We start from the raw sequence: 22,717 nt of genomic DNA, 5'->3' as shown, positions 1-22,717 counted from the left end.
CTAACGGCCCCAAACCGGAAACAACTCAAATATTCCATCAACAAGTGAATGAATAAACAAATTATGATACACCCGTACAATGGAATACTACTCAGCACTAATGAGAGACACTACGACAGGGACAAATCTCACAAAAATTACACTGCACGAAAGAAGCCAGGCGAAGAAAGAGTACCTAATGGATGATTCCATTGACATAAAATTCTAGAAAATGCAAAATATAGTGACAGAAAGGTTGCTTGGGGCAGGCATTCTGGGGAGGGATTGTAAAGGGAAACAAGGAAGCATTTGGGGGTGATGGAGATGTTCATTTTTAAAAATTGTGGTGACGGTTTCATGGGTGAAGCCTTCAAATTAAACACCATAAATATATGCAGTTTGTTGTACAACCAAAACGGGGAGGGGGGGGTGGTGGCGGAATCTCTCTCTGGGAGGGGGAAGGAGTGCACGGGCGAGACAAAGACAAAAACTAGAACAGCTCTCTGGGTTCGGGGCTGGCCTACTCACTCCCACTCCATTCGCTGGGGAGATCGGTTAACAAACAGGCTTCCCATTATTCTTAGAATCCTCCCTGCGCCGGGCTCTGACCTGCCTCGTGTGAGCCGCACAGGGGAAGGAGCCGTAAGGTTAGGTTGGGCTGGTGTCTGTTTCCCACACAGGATGGCCCTCGTGCAGGGCAAGCTCCCAGCTGCCCCGTCTCTGATCCTGCCCTTCGTCCTGTGAGCCAGGTGGCTTTGACCTTCAATAACTCTTTGTTAGCCTTCTTATTTTTGTCTTTGGGGGAGGGGGGCAGGGGTAGGGACCAAGAAGGCTATGGTATCTCTAAGTTAAACTCTAAGTTTGGGGGAAGAGGGACTGTGGTATTTTGAGTTCTTTTTAGCACAGGGCCACACATACCAGACCTTCTCCTGGAAGCCTGAAGCCATGAGGACACATTTCCAGGGTGCTTTCCATACCTGGGAAAGGCCTAACTCCAAACTGGCCACTAGATTTTTATCTGCTGGCACTGAAAACAAAATATGGTGCACTGCAGAGCACACCCAGCATGGCTTCTGGGAATGAGGCAAGAGAGAGAGGCTGGGAAGACCAGGTAGGTAGGAGGACAATTTTCCCCAAGGCACGTGCCGTGTGAAGGGCGTGGAGCCAGAGTGCAAGGGAAGACAGGGCCCATGACCAGAGGATGGGCTCTCAGAGCCATCCTGCCCCAGCCCCTGGCATCACTGCCTTTGACAGGGGGCAGCCTGGCAGCCTTGGCCTTGGCAGAAGGCCCCGGGAGTGGGCTCCGGGGGCCCAACATTGGAAATGCAGAGATCTCCTTTCTCTGACTGAGTGGCAGTAGCCAGGGAAGCAGGCTGCCTCAGGAGAGTTGAGGAATTTCCTGTCTTGCACAGACTGAGAAGGCTCGAGGACAAAATGTTTTTGCCTGTCCAGGGCCCTCCCTGTTCCCGCCTCTCCGCTGTCTCAGCCAGAGTCCCCAGCTTCGCAGAGCTCCCTGCAGACGGGCTCTTATTCCTAGGTGCTGTGGAAACATCAAAAACTCCAGCTCCCTTTCCTTCAAGCCAGTGCAGCTCCTCTTTGACCCTCACCGTCTCCTGGGTCTTCCTACTGCCCAGTTTTCTGGCCTGGGGCTTTGGCAAAACCAGGCCACCCTACGGGTCTCGGCCAGTGGGGACTAAATGCCTATCTACAGCTCCCTGTCCTGAGAGGGTGGCCTGGGCACTGACTCCCAGGTGGCAGCTCACTGGTTCTCTGAAAGCCACTGAAATGTAGGATCTGAAGCCGGGTCCTGGTCTTGGGCAAGTCACTGTCTCTCTCGGAAGCTCGACTTCTTCATCTGTATTTAGGGTAATAACAGTATCATCACAGGACCTGGGGGTTTGAAAGAGATAATCTGTGAAAATACTTTGTCCGGCCATCCAACATCAATAGTCGCAGGTGTGAGAGGCTGGCACGAGAGCTGACTCACACCTACCCACTTGGGTGCAATTAGCTGGTGGGTTTATCAGCGAAAGAAGAACAAACAGAGCCTGGACCCTCACCCCAGGATTACAGACTCATTTTGATGTAACCTAAGGGAAATACTGTTAGGAATACAAATGTGTTACTAAAGTAAATCTAAAGCAATCTGAGAACAAAACTTCACGGCACTCCCTCAGAGAGCGATGAGAGAGAGTGCCTGCATCTGTGGGAACCGCCCCTGGCAGGCATTTAGTTCCAATGTCACCCATCGCCTCTGACCCTTTCTTGCCTCCCCAAAGCCCCACTGTAAGAAGGAGAGAAGAGGGAAGTGACTGGGGGGAAATGTGCAGAATGAACCTATTCTCAGACCTGCCGTTCAGGGTCCCATGGGACCAGAGCTACGGTGAATCGGGCTCGTGGGTGGCTGAGGCATCCCCAGCATTCAACCTCCCCAGGATCTTCACAGAGTGAGAAAACCCACCCCCTACAATTACACTCTGCGCTAGGGTTCAGGAGCCAACAAGGATGTCAGTTTTGAGACAAGCAGCTTCCTCTAGGCGACCTGAGAGAAGCATCCCTAACTTGAATCCTGAAACCCCAGTCCTAACTCCACTGCCCCACTTTACTGGTAGTGAGGCCAGGACGTGCTCAGGTGAAGGGAGTTGCCCAAGGTCCCAGAGCCTGTGACAGGCAGACCTAGAGCTCACCCCAGGTCTTCTGACTGCAAGGCCAAGGTGTTCTGGAGGTTGTCTCTTCCAAGGGAGCCAGCCACCTCCCGTGATGCCCATGCTGAACTCCCCATGAGGGCAAATGTCCTATGCTGACCCCCATTCTTGATCCTTGACAAGGCAGAAAGCTAACGCAGGGCAGGGAAAGCCGGGGAAAAGGGCAAGGCGTGTGTATGTCATTTAATTCCAAAGCCACACACAACTTCTTCTCGCTCATCTGTGGCTGACGGACCACGTATCAGTTTATGCTCACTCTTGTGTGGACTTAGATAAAACAAGAAGAGACAGATGGAGACAGGTGCTGTGAACTCACAGCCTGAGCTGCGTGATCTGAAGCAAGTTCCCTATCCTAAGCCTCAGTGTTCTCTCCTCTAAACTGATAAGAATACTACAGTTATCATCAGCTACTGACAATCATGCAACAGTGATAAGGTAATGCACACATCATCAGTATAATGCATGACAAATACTGCAGGGTTTTCAGATGATTCAAAGGAATAACACCCATAAAACAGCTACAAGAATATCTGACACATAATAAGTACAGGAATAAATGTTTTGTGCCTTTCTTAACCCAACTGACTGTTTTTGGTTGAGCAAACTCAACCTGACAATAACTACGATGAGAAAAGTCTCCCAAATCTGGACATTCACATGTAATCAGGCAGAGAACTGAAAGGTCTCAGCTTCCATTGAGATAACATTATAATAATTCCTTACAAAGTTCAGCACCTCACCATTCTAAAGGATTCTAAAGGATGTCTGCAGCTCTCAGTTTATCCTCAACACCCCCTGAAGTAGGGAAGACTGTGCCCTCATTTTACAGCAGAAAGAGCTGAGGCTCAAATTGGAGAAGGAACTGTTAAAGCAAATAAAGTTGAATCCATCCCCTCAAACCATATATAAGTGGATTAAAGATAACATCTCTCCCAAACTTCATGTAGAGAAAGGATCTGTGCACATCTTAATGACTAGCTTCCTATAGTACATTTCTAGTGAAGTAAACCCACCCAGTGATGAAACAGATTCTTCCTCTGCTCCTTCCGAAAAACAACTGCTTCTTTCCTTCAAGCCAGTAATGTAAAAATTCCTTCATGATCACGTTGATCTACGAGTTAGTGCCCTCTATGCTCTTCAGGTGCACTGCTACGATAGCAACTTCCCGAAAGGCATGTTACTCCTCTTTTTTGTTCACTTCTATGACATGCAGATTATTGAAGAAGAAGCTTTCTTGGCTTGGGAAGAAGATAGAACCCAAGAGTTTCCAGGGAAAGGCAAGGCTTTGTTCCAGGTGAATCAGTGGCTAACCTGGCTAGAAACTGCTGATGAAGAAGAATCAGAAGAAGCTGACTATAAAAGAACCAGCCAAAGCCTTAAATTGTGGAAAACAGACTGTGGCTATGATGTAACTGCATTTGACCTAACCACCGTGAAAATTCATTCCGCTGTAAAGTTTTCACAATATTTAAAGCAGAAGCACGTCAGTCAGGATTTCCTTCTGCATAAGGTTTTTTTGTAGTGTAATGTCTTAATCGTAGTCTACCAACACATATTTTAGGAGTATCTTTAATGTTTAGATAGTATATTAAATGCAGCATGCAATATTACATCATAAGTTCTCAAGCAGAGGCAGTCTATTGCAAAGACCTTCTTTGCTGCCAGTTATCATAGGCTGTTTTAAGTTAGAAAACTGAAGAGCAACACTGAATACTGTAGAAATGCACTTTGCTCAGTAATACTTGAGTTGTTGCAATATTTGATTATCCATTTGGTTGTTACAGAAAAATTCTTAACTGTAATTGATGGTTGCTGACGTAAGAGTATATTGCCTGTATTTCTACCTCTAGTAATGGGCTTTATGTGCTAGGTTTTAATATCCTTGAGCCTGGGCAAGTGCACGAGTCTTTTTAAAAGAAACATGGTTTACTTGCACAAAACGGATCAGTTTTGAGAGATCGTAAATGCCCTTGAAGTGGTCTTCGTGGGTATGAAACCAATTGTGAGAATTTGAATTGGTCCCTCTTATTATAGTACTGAAATTAAGTCTACTTAATTTATCAAGTCATGTTCATGCCCTGATTTTATACACTTCCTTCAGAGAAGGAAGCTGGTCTGTCCTAAGAGCTGACATGGCCAACGGAGTCCTGGTCTGGATGCTTCCCTTCCTGTCCTGAGGACAAAGGCCAGTTGCCTAGATTCCACTGGGAGCTTTCTGTCACTGTGCTCATGCCCAGAGTCGCCGATTCTCCTAGAGATGTCTCTTCTAGGGTTGTGCTTTAGCTGTCACCTGGCACAGTCCTGGTTTGAGGTGGGGAAGGCGGGCCAGGGTCTGAGGTGAGAGGCCCCCAGTGGCCATGGAGCCTCAGGGAACCTGAGCCTCCTTCATTTGGGGAAGGCAGGCACTGGCCGTGGCACACCAATAGCAAGGGAGGAGTCCCTGGGACCCTATGACAGACTTGCTACCCAGCTCAAATGGGGCCAGACTAGATAGACCCCAGGGCTTCCCCACACCTGCGCTTCCTCTGCTTTGCTGAGACCAACCCCAGAGGGGCCCTTCTTTCTGGAATAAAGGATGGGCCAAGCCTCCTCGATTTATTGGCCTAGGACTAAAGATCTGAAGTGGACTTATCTGTTGCTCTGGTACTTGGTCAATTGGCCAGTGGCTCTCCACTCACTCGCTGACTTAACTCTGCTGTTAAACTGAGCAGCCAGGTACTGGGGGCTCTGTTCCATTTTGAGAGAAAGGAAAAGGACCTGGCCTGTCCTCCAGTGGGAAAGACAAGAACTAAGATTAAGAATGCTGGGACTTCCCTGGTGGTGCAGTGGTTAAGAACTGTCTGCCAATGCAGGGGACATGGGTTCGAGCCCCGGTCCAGGAAGATCCCACATGCCACGGAGCAACTAAGCCCATGCACCACAACTACGGAGCCTGCGCTCTAGAGCCCACATGCCACAGCTACTGAAGCCCGTGTGCCTAGAGCCCGTGCTCCGCAACAAGAGAAGCCACCGCAAGAAGCCCCCGCACTGCAACGAAGAGTAGCCTCTGCTCGCCGCAACTAGAGAGAGCCCGTGCACAGCAATGAAGACCCAACGCAGCCAAAAATAAATAAACTAAAAAAAAAAAGAATGCTTATAAGCAGTTTATTGACAAGTAAAAATGATGCCACATAGACTAAGCTGTAGCAAGACTTAAGAAAGGGAAAGAGGAGCGAGAGGAGAGAAGAGAGGGCGGGAGAAAGAAGGGACAGGGAAAGGGACTGAGGGAAAAGGAAGGAGAGAGATGTGGGGGGAGCATTGCTTTCTGACCCTACAGACCCTCCGAATTTTCCCTCCTTGGCCGTGTTTGCTCTGTTTTGACTCATCAGAAACTGTTTTTGAAGACAGTTCCTAGTCATGAACTTAAACATAAAATTCTTGCTCTGGGGAAGCAAAAGTATCAAACAAATGATTTCTCAGGGTCCCAGAGCAGCAAAGTAGAAAGCGGATGGGCTGAGGCAGCTGGAGGCCTAGAGCTGCTGCCTATTAGCTAGGTTATTGTGACTTGACCTCTGAGCATCGATTTTCTTCATCTGTAAAGCAGAGTTAATTCAAAAGTGGAAAGTGGAGTTGTTATGGGAATTAAATAAAACCCACCAGTTTTTCTAACTGATTAGATTTTGTCTATCAAAACAATGTTCCTCATTAGAAAAGCTAATTGATAGTGGTCTTGTTTCAACACTTATAGGAACTGGTATTAACCCAATACTAGATTTTGAAAAGCTCTTATTTAGAGGAAGTTCAGTACCCACACAACAGGTGCTATTTGTTACCTTTCTCATGAATTCGCATACAGTAACCGGTATAACCCTGCTCCTCAAACCTGGAGACACGAGTGAGGGCTTTGGCTTCTCTTGGGCTTGAAATTAAGAAGCCCCTACAGCCTTTGTCCCAGTGCTGGTGTGATGGCAGCGTCTCCCTCTGTACTGCAGTCATTCTCCTGTTCTTCCCTTCTGGGTCCTTCAGCTCTACGGGTTTAGCAAGAAAAACAATTCTGAATTTCTCCTCAGAAATTTTCTCTGGAAGTTTTCTCCACCTGTCAACTTGTACCAGCCCACACGCTGCTCTCTAGAGCACCCCCATGGTTATGGACCTGAATTTGCACACACATTGAGCAGTTTGCCTTGAAAATGGCCCTTGGCAGGCTCCCAGCTCACTCAAAACTTGTGTCAGATTAAAACAAAAAATGATAGAATGTTACCTTTCAAGTGTTTAAACAGATGACACATATATGAAACAGAGACAGAATACCCTACCATCTTAAGAGCCCCTGAAACCGTGTACAAGTCCCTGGGTCCTTGCCATGTTGTAACAAAAACAGAAATGAGGTTTTTCCTCTCTTGATAACAAGGAAAATAAAGGGAACAGTGAACAGGTGAGAGAAGAAACATAAACTGACCTGAAAGAATTAATCGATCCTAGTTTTACTTTAACTGTTACTAATCTGTAGTGTCTGTAACTAGATTTGTCCTTCACAAGCTAACCTCTAAGGCGCTCTGACATTATGTGAATTACATCCTGCACCTATCAGGCCCTAATTCCCTGTGAATTACATCCTGCCCCTAACACTCTCTGATCCTGTGTGAATTACATCCTGCACCTGGTGTTTATACTCCCTGAACTCTCTTGTAGCAAATCACCCCTTGTAGAATTCTGCATTTCAGAAAGGTGTGGGCCAGTAACTCAGACACAACAGACTGAGCTGCCGCAGGCAATTACCAGGCTGCCTGACACCAGCTGTGACTGTTCTGAAATAATGCAAGAAGAAAAATGCAAGACCTTCATTACTTTGGTCCTTATCACCTACCCCAGACTGTGAGCTCCACCTATAAGACCTCTTCTGATTCCCGGGGGTTGGGGGGGGGCACAGTTCTTGAGGTGCTAGCCTACTCTTTGCCTGGCAACAAATAAAGTTTCTCTATTTCTTTTCCTCTGGAACTCTGTCTCCATATTTCCGCTTGGCATTGATGCACAGAGAGCCAAGATTTTTGGCATCACTCCCCAGGGCTTCTCACCTGGGGAGGGATCACTGCCTGTCACAGCTTTTACTAAGTCCTGCTGTCAGAGCCTCAGGCCCGGTCTCTCAGCATCTTCCCTGCTCTGACACCAGCGTCCCTGGATCCACAGGTTGTCATCAAATAAAGGTGGACATGGAAGGGCCCTCCCCTACTTCCTAGCATCCCCCACTCCTCTCAGGTGTGCAGCCACGTGGACCTTTTGAAGATGCATAGTTAGGGGGAGGGAAAATGATTGCATTTATCTCCAATCTGCTGAAGATTTTCCTTAAGCTTTGAACCTGAGCTATTTTGCTTAGTCATAAAAATGCAAAATACCATTCCAACAGCAAATCCGATTCACTCCAAACCCTGTTATACTGCGGAAATTAAGTAAATTACCAACAAAAGGCAGTTCTGGAAGCACAATTCTCCCTTCTTCTTTATTTGGTGCTCAAAATCCAGCAAGGTCCAGGGATCATGGTCTAGCTTCCTCCTTTCCCTAAGTTCCAGGCCTGTTGACTCTAGAGGGCTCATCAAGGAAGCTTACCTTCACCCAGCCACTCCCCATCTGCAGAGCATTTATGCACGGTGCAAATCCCTCCCCGGGGACGGATGCGAGCTCTCTTCCAACAAAAGTCTGTCTCTTAACCAAATAAACCTACTTAGAGCATCAGCAAAAGGTCTACTTCAGTGGGCATAAAAAGAGATCCTTCCCCCCCATAGCCTTGCTCTCTCTTTTGGCTTTTCTTCTCCCCATTGATTTCTCCAGAACCTAAAAAGCAAATGGGAAGAAGCGGCAAGAAAAAGAATGAAAGGAAACAATGACGTATGACATCCCCCAAAGGATCTCTGACCAGTAATGATAGGGTTGCCAGATGGGAGGCAGGAATCATTGCAACCATAGCCTTCTTACTGCCTTAGAAGTTATAATCAGACTCTAAATGTAAAGGTAAACCATCCAAGCCAGCTGACGTTCCCTCCCGAGGCATGTCTGGGAACCATACTCGCCACCACACTGTCAAAGCACACATCACATTTTGCCATTAGGAACGCAAAGCTGTAATTCTGGATGGCATTCCTGACCAAGAGCTCTGGACAAATGAATGCTAGAGATGACCTGCGATGGCTGTAGAAGTAGACCACGATGTAGCTCTAATTGTCCAATTAGTAAAATAAGGCTCCAGACCCATGACACGGAAACAAACACATACTCGGAAGTCCTTCTGTGACAAGAAGGGCCCACACGGCGCACAACACCAGTTCCGTTGTATCAACTTGTATAAAATATTGGTTATAAAATAACTTAACATTGATTTGCTGGCCTTCATAGAATTTAGAGGACTTTGGACACATATTGTAGGCGGACTAAAGTTCTTAAAAAACAAACAAAAACGACAAGGTAAAACTGATGTATATCCTTTCCCCTCAATAAGTTTCTCTTTAGCTGACGTAACTATTAAAAATGTTTTCAATCTATGTGGAATCTTAAAAAATGGTACAAATGAACCTATTTACAAAACAGAAACAGAGTCACAGATGTAGAAAACAAACTTATGGTTACCAAGGGGGAAAGGGGGGGGAGGAGGGATAAATTGGGAGATTGGGATTGACGTGTACACACTACTATATATAGACTAAATAACTAATAAGGACCTACTGTATAGCACAGGGAACTCTACTTAATACTCTACAATGACCTATATGGGAATAGAATCTAAAAAAGAGTAGATATATGTATATGTATAACTGATTCACTTTGCTATACAGCAGAAGCTAACATAATATTGTAAATCAACTATACAGTACTTGAATAAAAATTAACAAAAAAAGGGTTATCTCAAAATTTTTTTTTAATGTTTTCAGTGTTTTTAAACTCATAGAGGGAAAGATTATACAACGTCCAAAGTGCCTGCCAGTATCCTCCAATTAATGGCAGGAGGCTGTCAGTACTCAAAGCTGCCCCACAGTGAGCTTGTCACTAATCTGAAAACCAGCTGGGCTTCTACGGATGCTTTCACTGCCTAGTGAATGGCTGACTTCCCTGGTGCCTGTTGCTTTCATTAGAGGCTCTTTATCGAAACAAATACTCTAATCAATATGCTTTATTAAGTTTCATTTTTTATTTTAGAAATCAGGTTTTTAAATTTTTTTTTTAACTTACCCACATTTTATGTCCTTAGGTACCTTTAAGAGCCCAGCAGGTCTTCACTTAAATAAACAAACCATTAGGCTGAGACACTGTCTAAATGGGCACTATTAGCAGGTTAATAAATCCAGTCACTTAAGAATTTTAGCCTCGACAAAGATACTCCAGGGGGAGATAAATTAAAATATTCTAGCCTAAGGAAGCCTCCACACCAATGACTCAGTGCAAATACACGGAAATATTCACTCCCCTTCAGATCTTCCTGGCTTCTGCAGGAATTTAGATTAATCATCCTTTAGGCTCCATCTGGGTCAGGAGGGAAGACTTTCACGGCCTGGTTAACTACTAGGGACATTTTTCCTAGTGTGGGAGGAGGAAAGCAGGAATATTTGTTGGGGGGCTTTTGAGAGCTAGTGTGTGGGTTTGCTGAGCACTCCCATGAACCCTGAGACCCCGGACATGTGAGGAGGTGGAGGGAACACCCCCTGCACTACCGGGCAGACTCACCCACCGCCATTGCTCTTTCATTCATTCACTGAACACATGCCCTGCCTCTCTCTGAACCCAGTCTCTACCACTGGGCCCCCCACTCCCTTTGCTCCAGACTCACTGTCTCTTAAATAGGCTGACTTGATTCCCAACTCAGGGCCTTTGCACTTGCTGTGCCGCCTGCCTGGAGCACTCTTTTTCCAGTTCATGAAGTCTCTGCTCAAAAGTCACCTTCCCCAAGAGGTTTCCTCCAGCACCTAACTAAGAAAGGATCCCTTCCACCCCCCTCTCTATTCTCGTTTTCGTAATAGCACTTGTCGGTATCGGATTAAGCCAGGTGTGGATGATTGCCCATCTCTCCATCAGAATGTAACCGGCAGGAAGACAGAACCTGTCTCTTGTTCATGGCCGCTTCCCCAGAACGATGCCTGGCACCAAGGAGGTGCTCAGTAGAGACCTGCTGATAAGTTAGCACAACCATAAGGGAGGTACAGCTGGTAAGAGAACTCACCCCAGAGGAAGTGACATTTGTGGGAGGGAGTTAGATTTGGGGAGGAAGAGGTTACAGAGGAGAGAAGGCAGAGAAAGCAGGGAAAAGAGGCTGCAGAAATCACATCAGAGCGATTGCCAGAAATTGCTGAGCCAGCAATCTCTGGATGATTGCAAAACCTTGGCGAAAGGTTAAAGAGGTGAGAAAGAGCACCCATGTCTGGCCTTCAACAAAGTATCTGCTGAGCTCTCCTCCAGCAAAAGTTGCCCGGGAACCTGCTCCTCCCTGGAAACCACACCAGGGGAGGGAGAGCCATTGCCGAATGGCGCCCTCTTGTGGCCAGAGCCCCCAGAACGGATGCTCAGGCTATGGCTTTAGCGTGTGGCCCTACACTTCCCTTCTCTGATTCTGATTCTCTCTTCCCTTTACCAAAACCAAACGACCAGACAGACAGACAGAAAAACAACCACCCAGTGTGGCAAAGTTGATCCTTTGGTAAGACCGCTCCTCAGACTTGCATTTTGAAGGGAGTTCATCTGTTTAAAGGTCGGGACTCCGTTGGACAATCATAAAGGCACCCACTTACTGAGCACGTCCCATGTTTGGAGATCATTAGCGTGTTTGTTAATGTAATCCTCACAGTACTTGGGGTGACTCTCAGTGTCCCCATCACACAGAAGAGGAAGGTGAGGCCCGGAGAGGAAACAGCAGCCCAGCGGCAGGGCTAGCAAGCCGTGCTCAGGACTCACACCTGGGCAGGTGCTCCAAAGCCACGCCCCAGCCGTGGTCTGGGGCCACACGGATGGGAGAAAAAGGCCAGGAGGCCTGGGCCGCTGAGGGAGAGGCCAGGACAGTGGTCGGCATAGTAGGGGACTAATGCCTCCACTGCCGTCGTCTCCCTCCCCCTGAGCTGCCCCAGAGACTGCAGCCAAAGAAGCGGCCGATAAAGAAAGAAAAACTCCACGGCTGAGGCTGGTGCGGGACGTGGGCCGCAGCCTCCTGGGGACCCTGGGAGCAGAGCCAGGGCTGTCACGGTGCCAGGCTCGGCCTGCCCCGACCCTGTGCAGGCGGCCCAGCACGGCAGCCTGAGCTCGGCCGCGTCTCAGCCTCCTTCACCATTTATGGTAGCTGAGCCTCTGTTTGGCCTTCACAGGCCAGTCCATCCCCACACAGGGAGGGGGCCCTCGCTCACACAGGGCTGCTCTCAGAGCAGATCCACGTGGCTCTGGCAGAGTTCTTGCCGGGGACCTCTCTGTTTCTGCTTTGAAACATGCTCAGATGGGCAACCACCCAGGACCTGCCCCTCCCACAGACCTGGGGGCAAGGAGGACAGCCCCCAGGCCGAGTGGGAGGGCCTCCTCGGAAGAAGCAGGGCTGGTCTCTGGCTGGCTGGCCAGTGCACACGGGCACTTCACAGGAATCGCAGAGAACTCAGAGAGGCTGGAGAGAGCCTCTGCAGCCAGGCCACAGCCAAGTCAGGGCACCAGTGCCATTCCTCTATCCCTAGGGGCGACAACGGCCAGCCCCGGGGGCGAGGGTCAGCCCCACTCTGGGGCCAGGGGACTTGCACTCTGCAAAAGGGCAGGACGTTTCAGTGGCTTTGGCGATCTGGGTTCAAAAGGCCAGTGTGGCTCACGACCTTGGGGTGCTTAGGCAGTGACATTGATTTCTTGAGACCCTCAGACCCTTCTATGTAAGATAGGAAGAGCACTGCCCCCCACCCCTGGGCTGCTGCTGCCCACATACAGGGAGACTCTCCCCAGGAGGCCGAGCCCTGCGGGAACAGAGCGGGGAGGCATGTCTCCTGCTAGGCTGCTGGAAAAGCAGGGCACAGTGCATCTGTTCCAAGCACCCGGGCCCCAGTCACCGGGGGAGCTGGGGGCCCGGGCTCAGCTGGGGCTGGGGAGTCAGGCTTACCTGAACACCTGGGGCCCAAGAAGTCCTTCCCTGGCACTGTCACCATGCCTGCCGATACCACAGCCCAGACAGCTCTGTCCTGAGTCTGTGGCTCTCTAGGGACTTCCTGGGACTAAGCGCTTGGTGTTGAACGATGGGGGACAACCATAATAATCAGATTACTGGACACCAGGCTGGCGAGGTATAAGAGCAAGCCTGGGGCGCTGGGGAGGAGCAAGGGCAGAAGGAAAAGGGGGACAAACGGTGGCCCTCTGGAAGCCTCAATACTGGCACTCGTTACCCGGTGTCTCCCAGTGTCCCCCAGGGCGTGAGGGGTCATTTGTGAGAGCCTAAGTCCTCCAGGGATACTTTGTCTTTCAGTGCGTGCGGTTTTCTGCCTACCAGACTGGAAGCTTCTTGAGCCAAGGGAGTCTTTGCCTCTTTCCCCTGCATCTTCCCTCAGCCTTGGTGGGGTGAGGGGGTGGGGACTGGCCTTGCATGTCCATCTCCCATGGTAGACCCTGGTCACTGTGAGCTCCTGGAGGCCATCGCCTCCACCTGCCTTTAGGTGAGGTGCCCTTTCTCCAAAGCAGATGTGTTGGCAGGAAAGGTGCTTCCAGAGAGGTGCCCAGGGGCTCCTACCATGGACAGTGACCCGGGCGCTGCAGGACACCTGCCCCAAGGTGTTCTCGGCCAGACAGGTGTAGGTGCCCTCGTCCTCTGGGAGGGCATCCTGGATGTGGAGCTCAGCCACGCCAGCCTCGCAGGTGGAGTGAGCATACTGGATGGGCTGCCCTGTGGAGGGAAGCACAGGAAGGCTCAGGCAGGGAGCACCCAGTGGCAGGGTGTGAGCCCTGTCCTCAGCAGGGCAGCTGTTGTCCTGACGGCGATGTTCCCCATACCTGCTCAGCCCCACTGAGGGCTAATGATGTGGCGGGACCACCCCCAGCCAACTGGACGGAGGTCCGAGGAGGGGAAAAAGAGGCAGGTGCTAGCGAGGTAAAGGAGAGGGAGTGATTGTGTGTGTGCAGGAGCAAGGCCGGGGCTGGTAGGACTTGGGGGGCAGATTCTGGAGGCACTTAGAATGCAAGCAGGAAAGGGACAGAGTCCTGTGCATTCTGTTTAAATAAATAGTCCCCAAATCCACATCCTAGACTTCACGGAGTCCTGAGCCTGGAAAGAATCTGACAGGGTCATCTGGCCCATAGCCCAGCCTCAGGCAGAACAGACCTCACCCAGACTGCACATGAGGCTCCCGGCTCCTTTCAGATGTCTCCAGAAGCAATGATTCCACTTCCCATTGCAGATATTTACCAGAAGCAATTCTGCGCCCTCAACCTAACACTGCAATGACATGCATTTTAGGATTCACAGAAAAGATAAATACAGGGAACTAAGAAACGACTCTGCCCCTTTCTTCCAAGAGTCCCTTGCATGGAGGGCCCTTTATTCAGCTCACATAAAGTCCTGCATGGAGACAGAAGTGTGTGGCGTGAAATTCAGTGGTTTCTTTAATGCTATATGTTCCCGGGATTTTATCATTCCAGGATGTGAGCTTCCATTTCCAGGAAAAAAAAAAGGAATCTCATTACTGAAGATCCTGGCCTTAGAGCAGGAATGTTTCCATTCACCATATACAAAGCAACTGTCAGTTCCTTCCCTTGTCAGCCCAGGCTCCTGGTTTGCACATCATAAAACTGGGGGTGGGCAGTGGCAGAGGGAGAAAGTGCAGCAAAAGGTCCTCTCCCTGCAATCCAATGTTTTCTTCTGCACATAGCAACACTTCACATCTCCATGACAGGCACCGCCAAGTCAGCCACAGGGCCAGAGGAAAGAGATTCCGCTGGCCCGACTGCACTTCATAGAAGTGGGGCTGGGGGCTGGGAGAGCCAGGGGCCAGGATCTTGCTACTGAGAGGACTGAACACCCGTGTGTGTGTGTGTGTGTGTGTGTGTGTGTGTGTGTGCGCGCGCGCGCATGTACCTAAAACCTCTCTTCCTTGGGAATACCAGTACATTCCATGACTGCCATCTAAGTGCCTCTACTATTGAAACCTGTGCCAACAAGCTGTTTGAGAGCTCTCCTTTTACTGGAGCACAGCTCATTTTGGCTCCACAAGCATGGGGGGAAATGGTGGCTCCAGAAAGGAGTTGTTGGCTCAGGGCACTCAGAATTAGGCAACACAGAACTCCCAGCTCCAAGACTGGTGAGATCAGAGTCGGCGGCCAAGGGTCCCCGACTTGTGCATGATCGCCCTCTAGTGGGAAGAGTGTGAAAATGCCAAGATTCGCCAAGAATAAGGTGGGGTTGCTTTTCAGTTTGGAGAGGTGTAGACCAGGGGTCAGCAAACTCCTGCTCGTGGGCCAAATCCTACTTGACGCCTGTTTTTGTATAGCCCAAAAGCTAAGGATAGTTTCTCATATTTTAAATGGTGGGAAAAAATCAAAGGAGGAATATTTCATGACGTGTGACAATTGTGTGAAATTCACATGTCCATAAATAAAGTTTTATTGCAGTACAGCCACACCCATTCATTGACATGTTGTCTCTGGCTGCGCTCTGTGCCATGACAGCAGAGTTGAGTAGCTGTGACAGAGACTGCATGGTCTGCAAATTTGGAAATACTTACCAACTGGTCCTTTATTGACAGTGTTTCTTGATGTCTGGCCTGGAGTGTGAGCCAGGCGGAAGGGAAACTCTCTTGCTCAGAGCCCTTCCTTTAGTCCTTAACATCCATGCTCTGTTCCAGCTGCAAGGAGGCTGCCTCCTCGCTCAGTCACGGAATCCGATAGGAGCTCTGTCCGTAGAGAGGGGTGGAGACCCCAATTCTCACCTCTCTGCCCAAGAAGACCACACATAGGGAGACCCCAAGGCAACTTCTCTCACTGACTAAAGATCATTTCTAGCAAAGCCTAAGCAAACTATACCAATGAGGCAGGTTCACAGGCAACATGGCAATGGTGCAGAAATGACTGGGGCTATTTGGTGCACAGGTGACGGGCCGCTGCTCCCTTAAGGAGCCTATTCCATCAGCGTGAGAGCTGGCAGAGACCCGAACCTTCTGTTCCAGCCCAACTCCTCACCAATAAAGAAGACGATGCCCAAAGAGGTAAAGGGGGGTGTCCAAGGTCACCCAACCACTCGATACGGAGAAGGACAAGTGCAGATTCTTCATTCTCCCTGCAGATCCCCAAAGCAGACCCCACTCAATTTCACCAATTTTATGGACTGTTCTCAATTCTAATAATAGAGTACTCCCATACTTTTGGAATTTAAAGGCTTTTTTTTTTTAAAAAAAGAGAAAGGTGATAATATATAATAATTTTTTTTCCCCAAAGGACCTTACTTGCCAAAAAAAAAAAAAAAAAGTTGGGATGTCTCTATAGGACTATAATGTTAAAAAGAATTACTGGTCTATAAACCCCCAAACCACTTGCCGCTAAATAAAAGGCAAGATCCCATGAGCAACTGCGAGTGTGGTTCATTAATCTGTTGGTATATTTGTTCATTTATTGACTCAACAAATATTTATTGAGGCCCACTCTGAGCCTGGCCATATGAAAAGGAACTAAATTGCTTGTGCACCTAGGTGCCAGGTATCTCATTAACTGTTTTATATAAAGGATCTAATTTAATTTTCACAACTGCCACCCTGGAAGGTAGGTGGCATTATTCTCGTCCTGCAGACGAGGAGCTCAAGGTTCAGACTGGAGTAAAACTTGCCGAGTGTCCCCAGCCAGGCATTAGCAGACTCCCAGGTCCTGTGCTCTCTCTGTACCCCGTGCTTCCTTCTCATACATAAACGGTTCAGAGTGATATGTGGGGTAGCCAAGTGAGAATGCAGCCAGGGTCAAGGGCCCAGGCAGCTGGAGCAGGGGGGGACTCACCATTGAGCAGCCAAGTGATTCGGGGCACCGGGGTCCCCTGCACCGAGCACTGCAGCACAAAGTCCTGGCCCTCAACGACAGTGCAGTCCTTCAGGACACTGGAGAATGAGGGGGCCGCCTCCAACACGGCCAGCCCTGTGAAGGCAGAGAACAGACAGGCCATCTCAGATCACAGCTGACCCGTGCTGTTGACTGACCGGAGGCTGACACCTCACTGCCCTGGGCGCCCAGGGCTTGTTTCTTTGGTGGCCTGGCTTTGCCTGACCCATCATCACACAGGGAAGCAGGCAGCGCCACTGAGGCAGAGACCTGGAGCCTGAGGCAGAGTCACTGGCAGGGGCTTTTGCACTGTCACAAGACACCCCAGGTCTGGGAGTGCTCAGGACGAGGCTGGCCTCCTCTCCTCCGGGACACAAGTCCCTCCCCACTCCCCATCTTGTCTTGACTTTCATTATCCTGGAGCATCCGCAGAGCTCCTCCTTCCCCCTTTCTTGGCCCTATTCTACTTTCTGGTGTCTTTTATCCTCTTTGACGTGTCCCATCGGACGATGCACACATTTTTTTTCTTTATTTTAAAAATCCTTGGCCGAAATGTTTCATTAGATTGAAAATGTGGATAAAATAGATTTTTTAGGAAGACATAAATTGCCTAAGCTGACTCAAAGAACAATTTATAAATTAAAAAAACAGACTGGCAACCTCTATGATCTAATCACAGAAATATCCCCTTATGGTTTACTCAAGAGATATATGTACAAGGATGAACACTGAAACATTGTATGTAGTAGCTAAAGACCCTGCATACTCTTGTGAATATCTTTTTCACTTGTAGAGACCACATGCCCATTGGTGAGGACATTTCAATTTTAAATTCTTATAATTAATTTTTCCAATTCCAGGACAGAATCAGATGACAAGGACTTACATGGGTTCTAGTTTTCCAACCTAGGCCAGTGATTCAGAAGCACTGGGGGCCTGGGACAATGCATTACTCAGTCCCCCCCATGATTCTGATGCACAATCTCACTGAGAACCACTGAGCTGAACTTTCCAGAAGCCTTCTAAATAGGTGAGTTGGGGAGTGTTTTGTAGTTTGGGGGCCATAATTAAGAGCAATAGGGATAGGAAATCTCTTCTACAACACCCAGAACATGCTGCAGAAGAGTCAAGGTGGCTGAGAGCTGAGAAACGGCAACTGGATTTGGTGATGAGAAGATATCTCACTGGTACTTTTCAAGAGGCTATTCCATACAGTGATGAGGGGAAAACCATATTATACAGCAAAGGTTTAAGGGCAAAGGCTAATATTCGAGGGCTTACCAGGTACTTTTCCAGAGGTGACAATGCCACGAGACTGCTATCTTTAGCTCGTTGTATAGATGAAGTTCATAATTTCCCAGAGTCAAGCCCAATGGTGAAGCAAGGCTTTACACCCAGTTCTCTGACTTTACATCCACACTTCCTCTAGCCCCAAGCTCCCCTAGAGGGAGAGTAGCAGTGGGAGCACAGCTACAAGTCAGGATGTGGTGCATCTGAATGGGACTGGTACTGAGGGAAGGGATGCCAGCCTATCTGGACAGGTGGGGGGAGGCTCCACCTCCACCCCTTTGGATGGCATCGAATTCCCCCATTAGAGAAATGCCTTTGGGAGTCACTGAAAACAATATGGGCTTTTGTGTCAGACCAACACGGGTTAGGAATATGCTAGTTTTTACAAGGCACGGGACCTTGAACAAGTCACTGAACCTCACTACAGCTCAGTATTCTCATTTGGAAAATGGGTGTAACTCCATCTCGTAAGCTTGTTGGTATAACTGAATGGGGCCATGCAAGTAAAGCTTTTAGCACGAAGTCTGGCACATTGAACAGGCTTTCGGTGGGGGATTAGCTGTTATTATCAGCTAATAACTGGAGACTGGAGTAGCACCAAGTTTTGGGGTAAAAGAGTGAGAGAGAGAACGTGGGAGCTTAAGGGTCACTGAAGCAGAAGGAAGTTTTTTTTCTTTTTAGTTGAGGGGAGACCAGAGCACCCCCGTAGGGAGGAGAAAGAGGCCTCTAGATAGGGGGACAGGGAGAGACTGAAGAAATAGTGGGAGAGTTAATCATTATTAGACCCGATCTTTGTGGGGATGGGAGGGATGGAAAGAGAAGTCTTGGTAAGGGAAACAGGCAGCTTTTCTGCAGTGATAGGAAGAAAGAGAGGAAGAGGCATTAGACGACCGACATCTTGGTGAAGCCTTCTAGAGAACAGCTAAGGAGAAAAGCAGTCAAGCAGGGCTTCTGGAATGGCAGACTAAGGACTTCCATAAGTCTGCCCCTCCAGACGAGGAACAGGGGCGCTGGCAAAAGGACTCAACACCAGCTTTCTCAGAACTCTGGAAATTACCCGAAGGCTTGCAGCATCCTGAGCAGCCTTCATTCTAAAGCAAACACACACACAGCTGAATCCTGGTAAGCACAGCTAGCTTTGTGGCATGCCCAGTTCCCACCCCCTTGCCCAGCTCTGCAGTGGCTTTAAAACCCACAGCGTCTTTCACCCCCAACTTGCTGCAGGTACGGTCTCCACGCACAGCTTCCATTTAATAATAGTAGCTAACACTCCCACCAAAGCTTCTTGGTTTTTAACCTTTGGTGGACCCAATGTTAGGCGAGTCCCCCGCCCTGACACAGAGTCCTGGATGATAAAGCTCAGGTTCCCCGACCTGGGACCTCTGCCTACAGGCGCTCCCACCTCCAAATGAATGGATACTATTCCTTGCGGAGGAATCCACAAAGGTAGTAAAATTCCCAATTAAGAAGTGAGTCAATGGTATACAGTGAAAAGCAAGACTACCTCTCACCCCTTCCTGGACCCCCAGTGTCTCTTCCTAGAGGTAACTTGTGGACCCTTCCAGAAATGTTTATGCACACACAAGCATCAGTGTGCTTTGTGGACACAGATTTTTTTTCCTTTAACACAAACAGCATATGATACACACGGCTCTCTCTGCACTTGGCTTGTCCCCCGTACTAACATATCTTGGACGGGTTTCACTAGCAGGGTCTACAGGTCAGGCACATTCGTTCCCCTGGCTTCATAGCATCTTACTGTGTGAATGAACTAGTAAGCTCTTTTTTTGGAAACATTTATTATGGCAAATTTCAAACATACACAAAAGTAGAGAAAGCTGTATAGTGAATCATCATATCCCTGTTTCTCAACTTTCATAATGGCCAATCTCACTTCATTCATACCCGCCACTGAGTCCCACAACACATGGATTATATCTGAAGTAAATATCACAAATCATATCATTTCACCAGTAAATAACTCAGCTTATATCTCTAAAATATATGGACTTTGAAAAAAATCACCACGAGATCCACCATCACATCTTAAAAATAGCACTAACTCCTTTATACCGGATATCCTGTCAGTGCTCAAATTTTCCTGATGTTCTTACAAACAAAATTTTTTTAAGGTGTCTCCATCAGGATCCACGCAAAGTCCATGTATTGCAACTACTGGTGTCTCTTATGTGTCTTTTCATCTAAGTTTCCTACAGTTTGTTCCTTCTTTCCTTTTGGCTTGCAATTTACTTGTTGAAAAAATAGGTGAAGGTTATTTGTCTCACAGAGTTTCCATCAGCCTTCAATGTGCTGTGGTCTAATAAGTTCCTCAACAGTATGACATGAGTCTAGGGTCCCTAAACACAGTTCTGTTACAGTAGTGAAAAAATGGAAACAATAGAAACAATCTAAATGGAAACAATAAGGCCATGCCTAAACATCATTCTATGAAATATTATAAGGCCATTACAAAGCATGCTTTTTTTTTTTTTGCAGGCCTCTCACTGTTGTGGCCTCTCCCGTTGCGGAGCACAGTCTCCGGATGCGCAGGCTCAGCGGCCACGGCTCACGGGCCCAGCCGCTCTGCGGCATGTGGGATCTTCCCGGACCGGGGCACGAACCCGTGTCCCCTGCATCGGCAGGTGGACTCTCAACCACTGCGCCACCAGGGAAGCCCCAAAGCATGCTTTTAAACGATGTTAAAAAATATAGAACGATGCTTATGTAATGTGAGCAAATTAGAATAGTAAGCAGTATACAAACAGCACAAAATTAAATGTGTTTTAAAAATATTAAACTATCATTTACTTCTGAGTCATAAGATTATATAGAGTGTTTAAATTCCTCTCAATGAACATGCACTACTTTTATAAACAGACACTATAACGAGCACAAAAGATGTGGCCCTCACATCACCTCACATCACTCTCGGTGTGTCGATCTGGTTCTCTGTGAGAGTTGGCAGCCCACAGCGGGGCTGGGCCTGGGGCCTGGGCATGTTTATTCTGAGGTGATTCGGATGCGAACTCCTGATCAGGAATCACTGTCCTGGAGCAGTGACTCTGGCCTCGGCCGGTGGGTGGGGGCGATGTTTCTGTCGGGTGGTACCCCCTGGGCAGGGGGCTGCAGGAGGTGACGCTTGTGCGGTGTGTGAGGCACCCCACAGAGGTCCTCCCTCAGGGAACCCGGGGTGACCTGGAGGAATGTACTCACTTTTCACCAGGAGGGTCCAGCCACAGGACACCCGGCCTCGGACATTGGTGGCTGTGCAGCTGTAGTTCCCGCTGTCCCTGGCCCGGGCTCTCAGGAGGCAGAGGTAATGGGTCCCCCCAGCTTCATACACCTCGATGGTGCCTTCTCTTCTCCTCAAGGGGGCCCCGTCCAGGAACCAGGTCACTTCAGGCTTCGGGATCCCTGAAACTACAGGGCCAGGTGAAGGACGGGAGGCCCCCGAGAGCACGCTGGACTTGTGGGGCGCAGGTAGGGGTGGAGAGGCTGAGCCGGAGGGCAGAGCCCAGTCCCGTGTGCGGCCGCCCTCCCGCTTCAACCTGCTTTCTTACCCCGCCACCCCACATCCCAAGGTGGAGGCAGGGTCCCTGGGGAGGAAGGCTACAAGGGGATAAGCTAGGCCTCCAGATCAGCCAGAGGGAGGAAAGAGGAGGGGCCCCTGCGGCTTGTGTGCGGTGGAGATGGTGGTGATGGGTTTCCCGCGGAGGGTGGTGAGAATTAGGGCTCAGGGTCAGTGCTGTCTCCAACCATGAGCAATGGGTCACTGCTAGGAGTTTCTCCAGAACAAGACACATGACGAGATTGAGTCCTTCCGGAGGGGAGACCCCTGTAAGGTGCTTCCTGGGGTCGGGGGATACAGGAGACTCTGACCACTGAGCGGAAGGACGGGAGTGGCCCCCCGGGGGCTAAGTGTGGGCACCAGCGGCCTCAGGCAGATCTACTCACCCTCGCATCTGAACTTGACCGGCTGGTCCTCACTGACTTCCTGGCTTTGGGGCTTGGTCTCAAATTTGGGGAATGTTGTGTCCCCCTGGCCCTCCGTGGGGACCTTCCTGGTAGCAACCTGGCCCACAGTGTCTTGGCTTCCCAGGCCACACTGCCTGGCGTGGAGGGCGGCTGGAGGGCGAGCAGCTGGCTTCTCCCTCTCTTCTCTGGAAGGAGACGGGGCACCCGAGACTGGCACTCTTGGTGCCAGCTGCACTTTTGCGGCCTGCAGGGTGATGGTGCTGGAAGTCTTCTGCAGGACGGGGGTCCTCAGGGCCTTTCCGGGCGAGTTCCCCACTGGCTCCGGCTCAGATTCCCTCAGGGGCTGAGGTTGGCTCCCTGTGGCCCAGGCAGGGGAACCACCTCTCTGGATGCTGGAGCAGTTCTTACTCTCAGCTGCAGCCTCCAAGCCATCCAGTTTCAGCCCCTGAGCGACTCCATTGGTCACTTCCTTCCTGATGTCTGAACTGGCCACCTTTGTTCCTCTCACAAGCGACCTGTTTGGTGGGTTGTGTGGCGGGGGACAGTGGGGCAGAAGAAGAAATAGAACAATCATCTGGTTATGCATTACAAGCCCAGACTCCAGGGATTACAAAAGCCCACAGATCAAGACAGAGTAAGAGCCGATGTCTTTCTATGCAGTTTGCTCAGTTTCCAGGCAGAAAACAAGCAGCCATTCTTCAAACCCATCCCTAGCCCAGTGTTCTATCCACACTTATGACATCTGCCCTTTTTCTCTTCTCCACGAGCCCCGACCTGGTTCGAAC

At 49.2% G+C, this 22,717-nt stretch overlaps 1 protein-coding gene across 8 annotated transcripts in view; it reads right to left on the bottom strand.

The window, feature by feature from the left end:
- Nucleotides 1-22,717, bottom strand: part of MYLK (myosin light chain kinase) — a gene marked incomplete at its 5' end in the record, with an annotated part of 266,723 nt that overhangs the window by 89,753 nt on the left and 154,253 nt on the right. For 5 of the 8 annotated variants that reach the window (XM_082655466.1, XM_082655462.1, XM_082655463.1 and 2 more), the window contains 4 exons: nt 13,384-13,536; nt 16,629-16,763; nt 21,171-21,377; nt 21,912-22,447. In XM_082655466.1, the coding sequence (XP_082511592.1) occupies nt 13,384-13,536; nt 16,629-16,763; nt 21,171-21,377; nt 21,912-22,447 (1,031 nt within the window). The remainder of the gene's footprint in view (nt 1-13,383; nt 13,537-16,628; nt 16,764-21,170; nt 21,378-21,911; nt 22,448-22,717) is intronic. The other 3 variants (XM_082655465.1, XM_082655467.1, XM_082655468.1) reach the window with 2 other exon arrangements.

The sequence above is a fragment of the Grampus griseus genome (assembly GCF_964374135.1).
Source record: "Grampus griseus genome assembly, chromosome: 5".
Taxonomy (NCBI): Eukaryota; Metazoa; Chordata; class Mammalia; order Artiodactyla; family Delphinidae; genus Grampus; species Grampus griseus.
The sequence above is the reverse complement of the archived record's forward strand: the minus strand, read 5'-3'. Positions and strand labels throughout refer to the sequence as shown.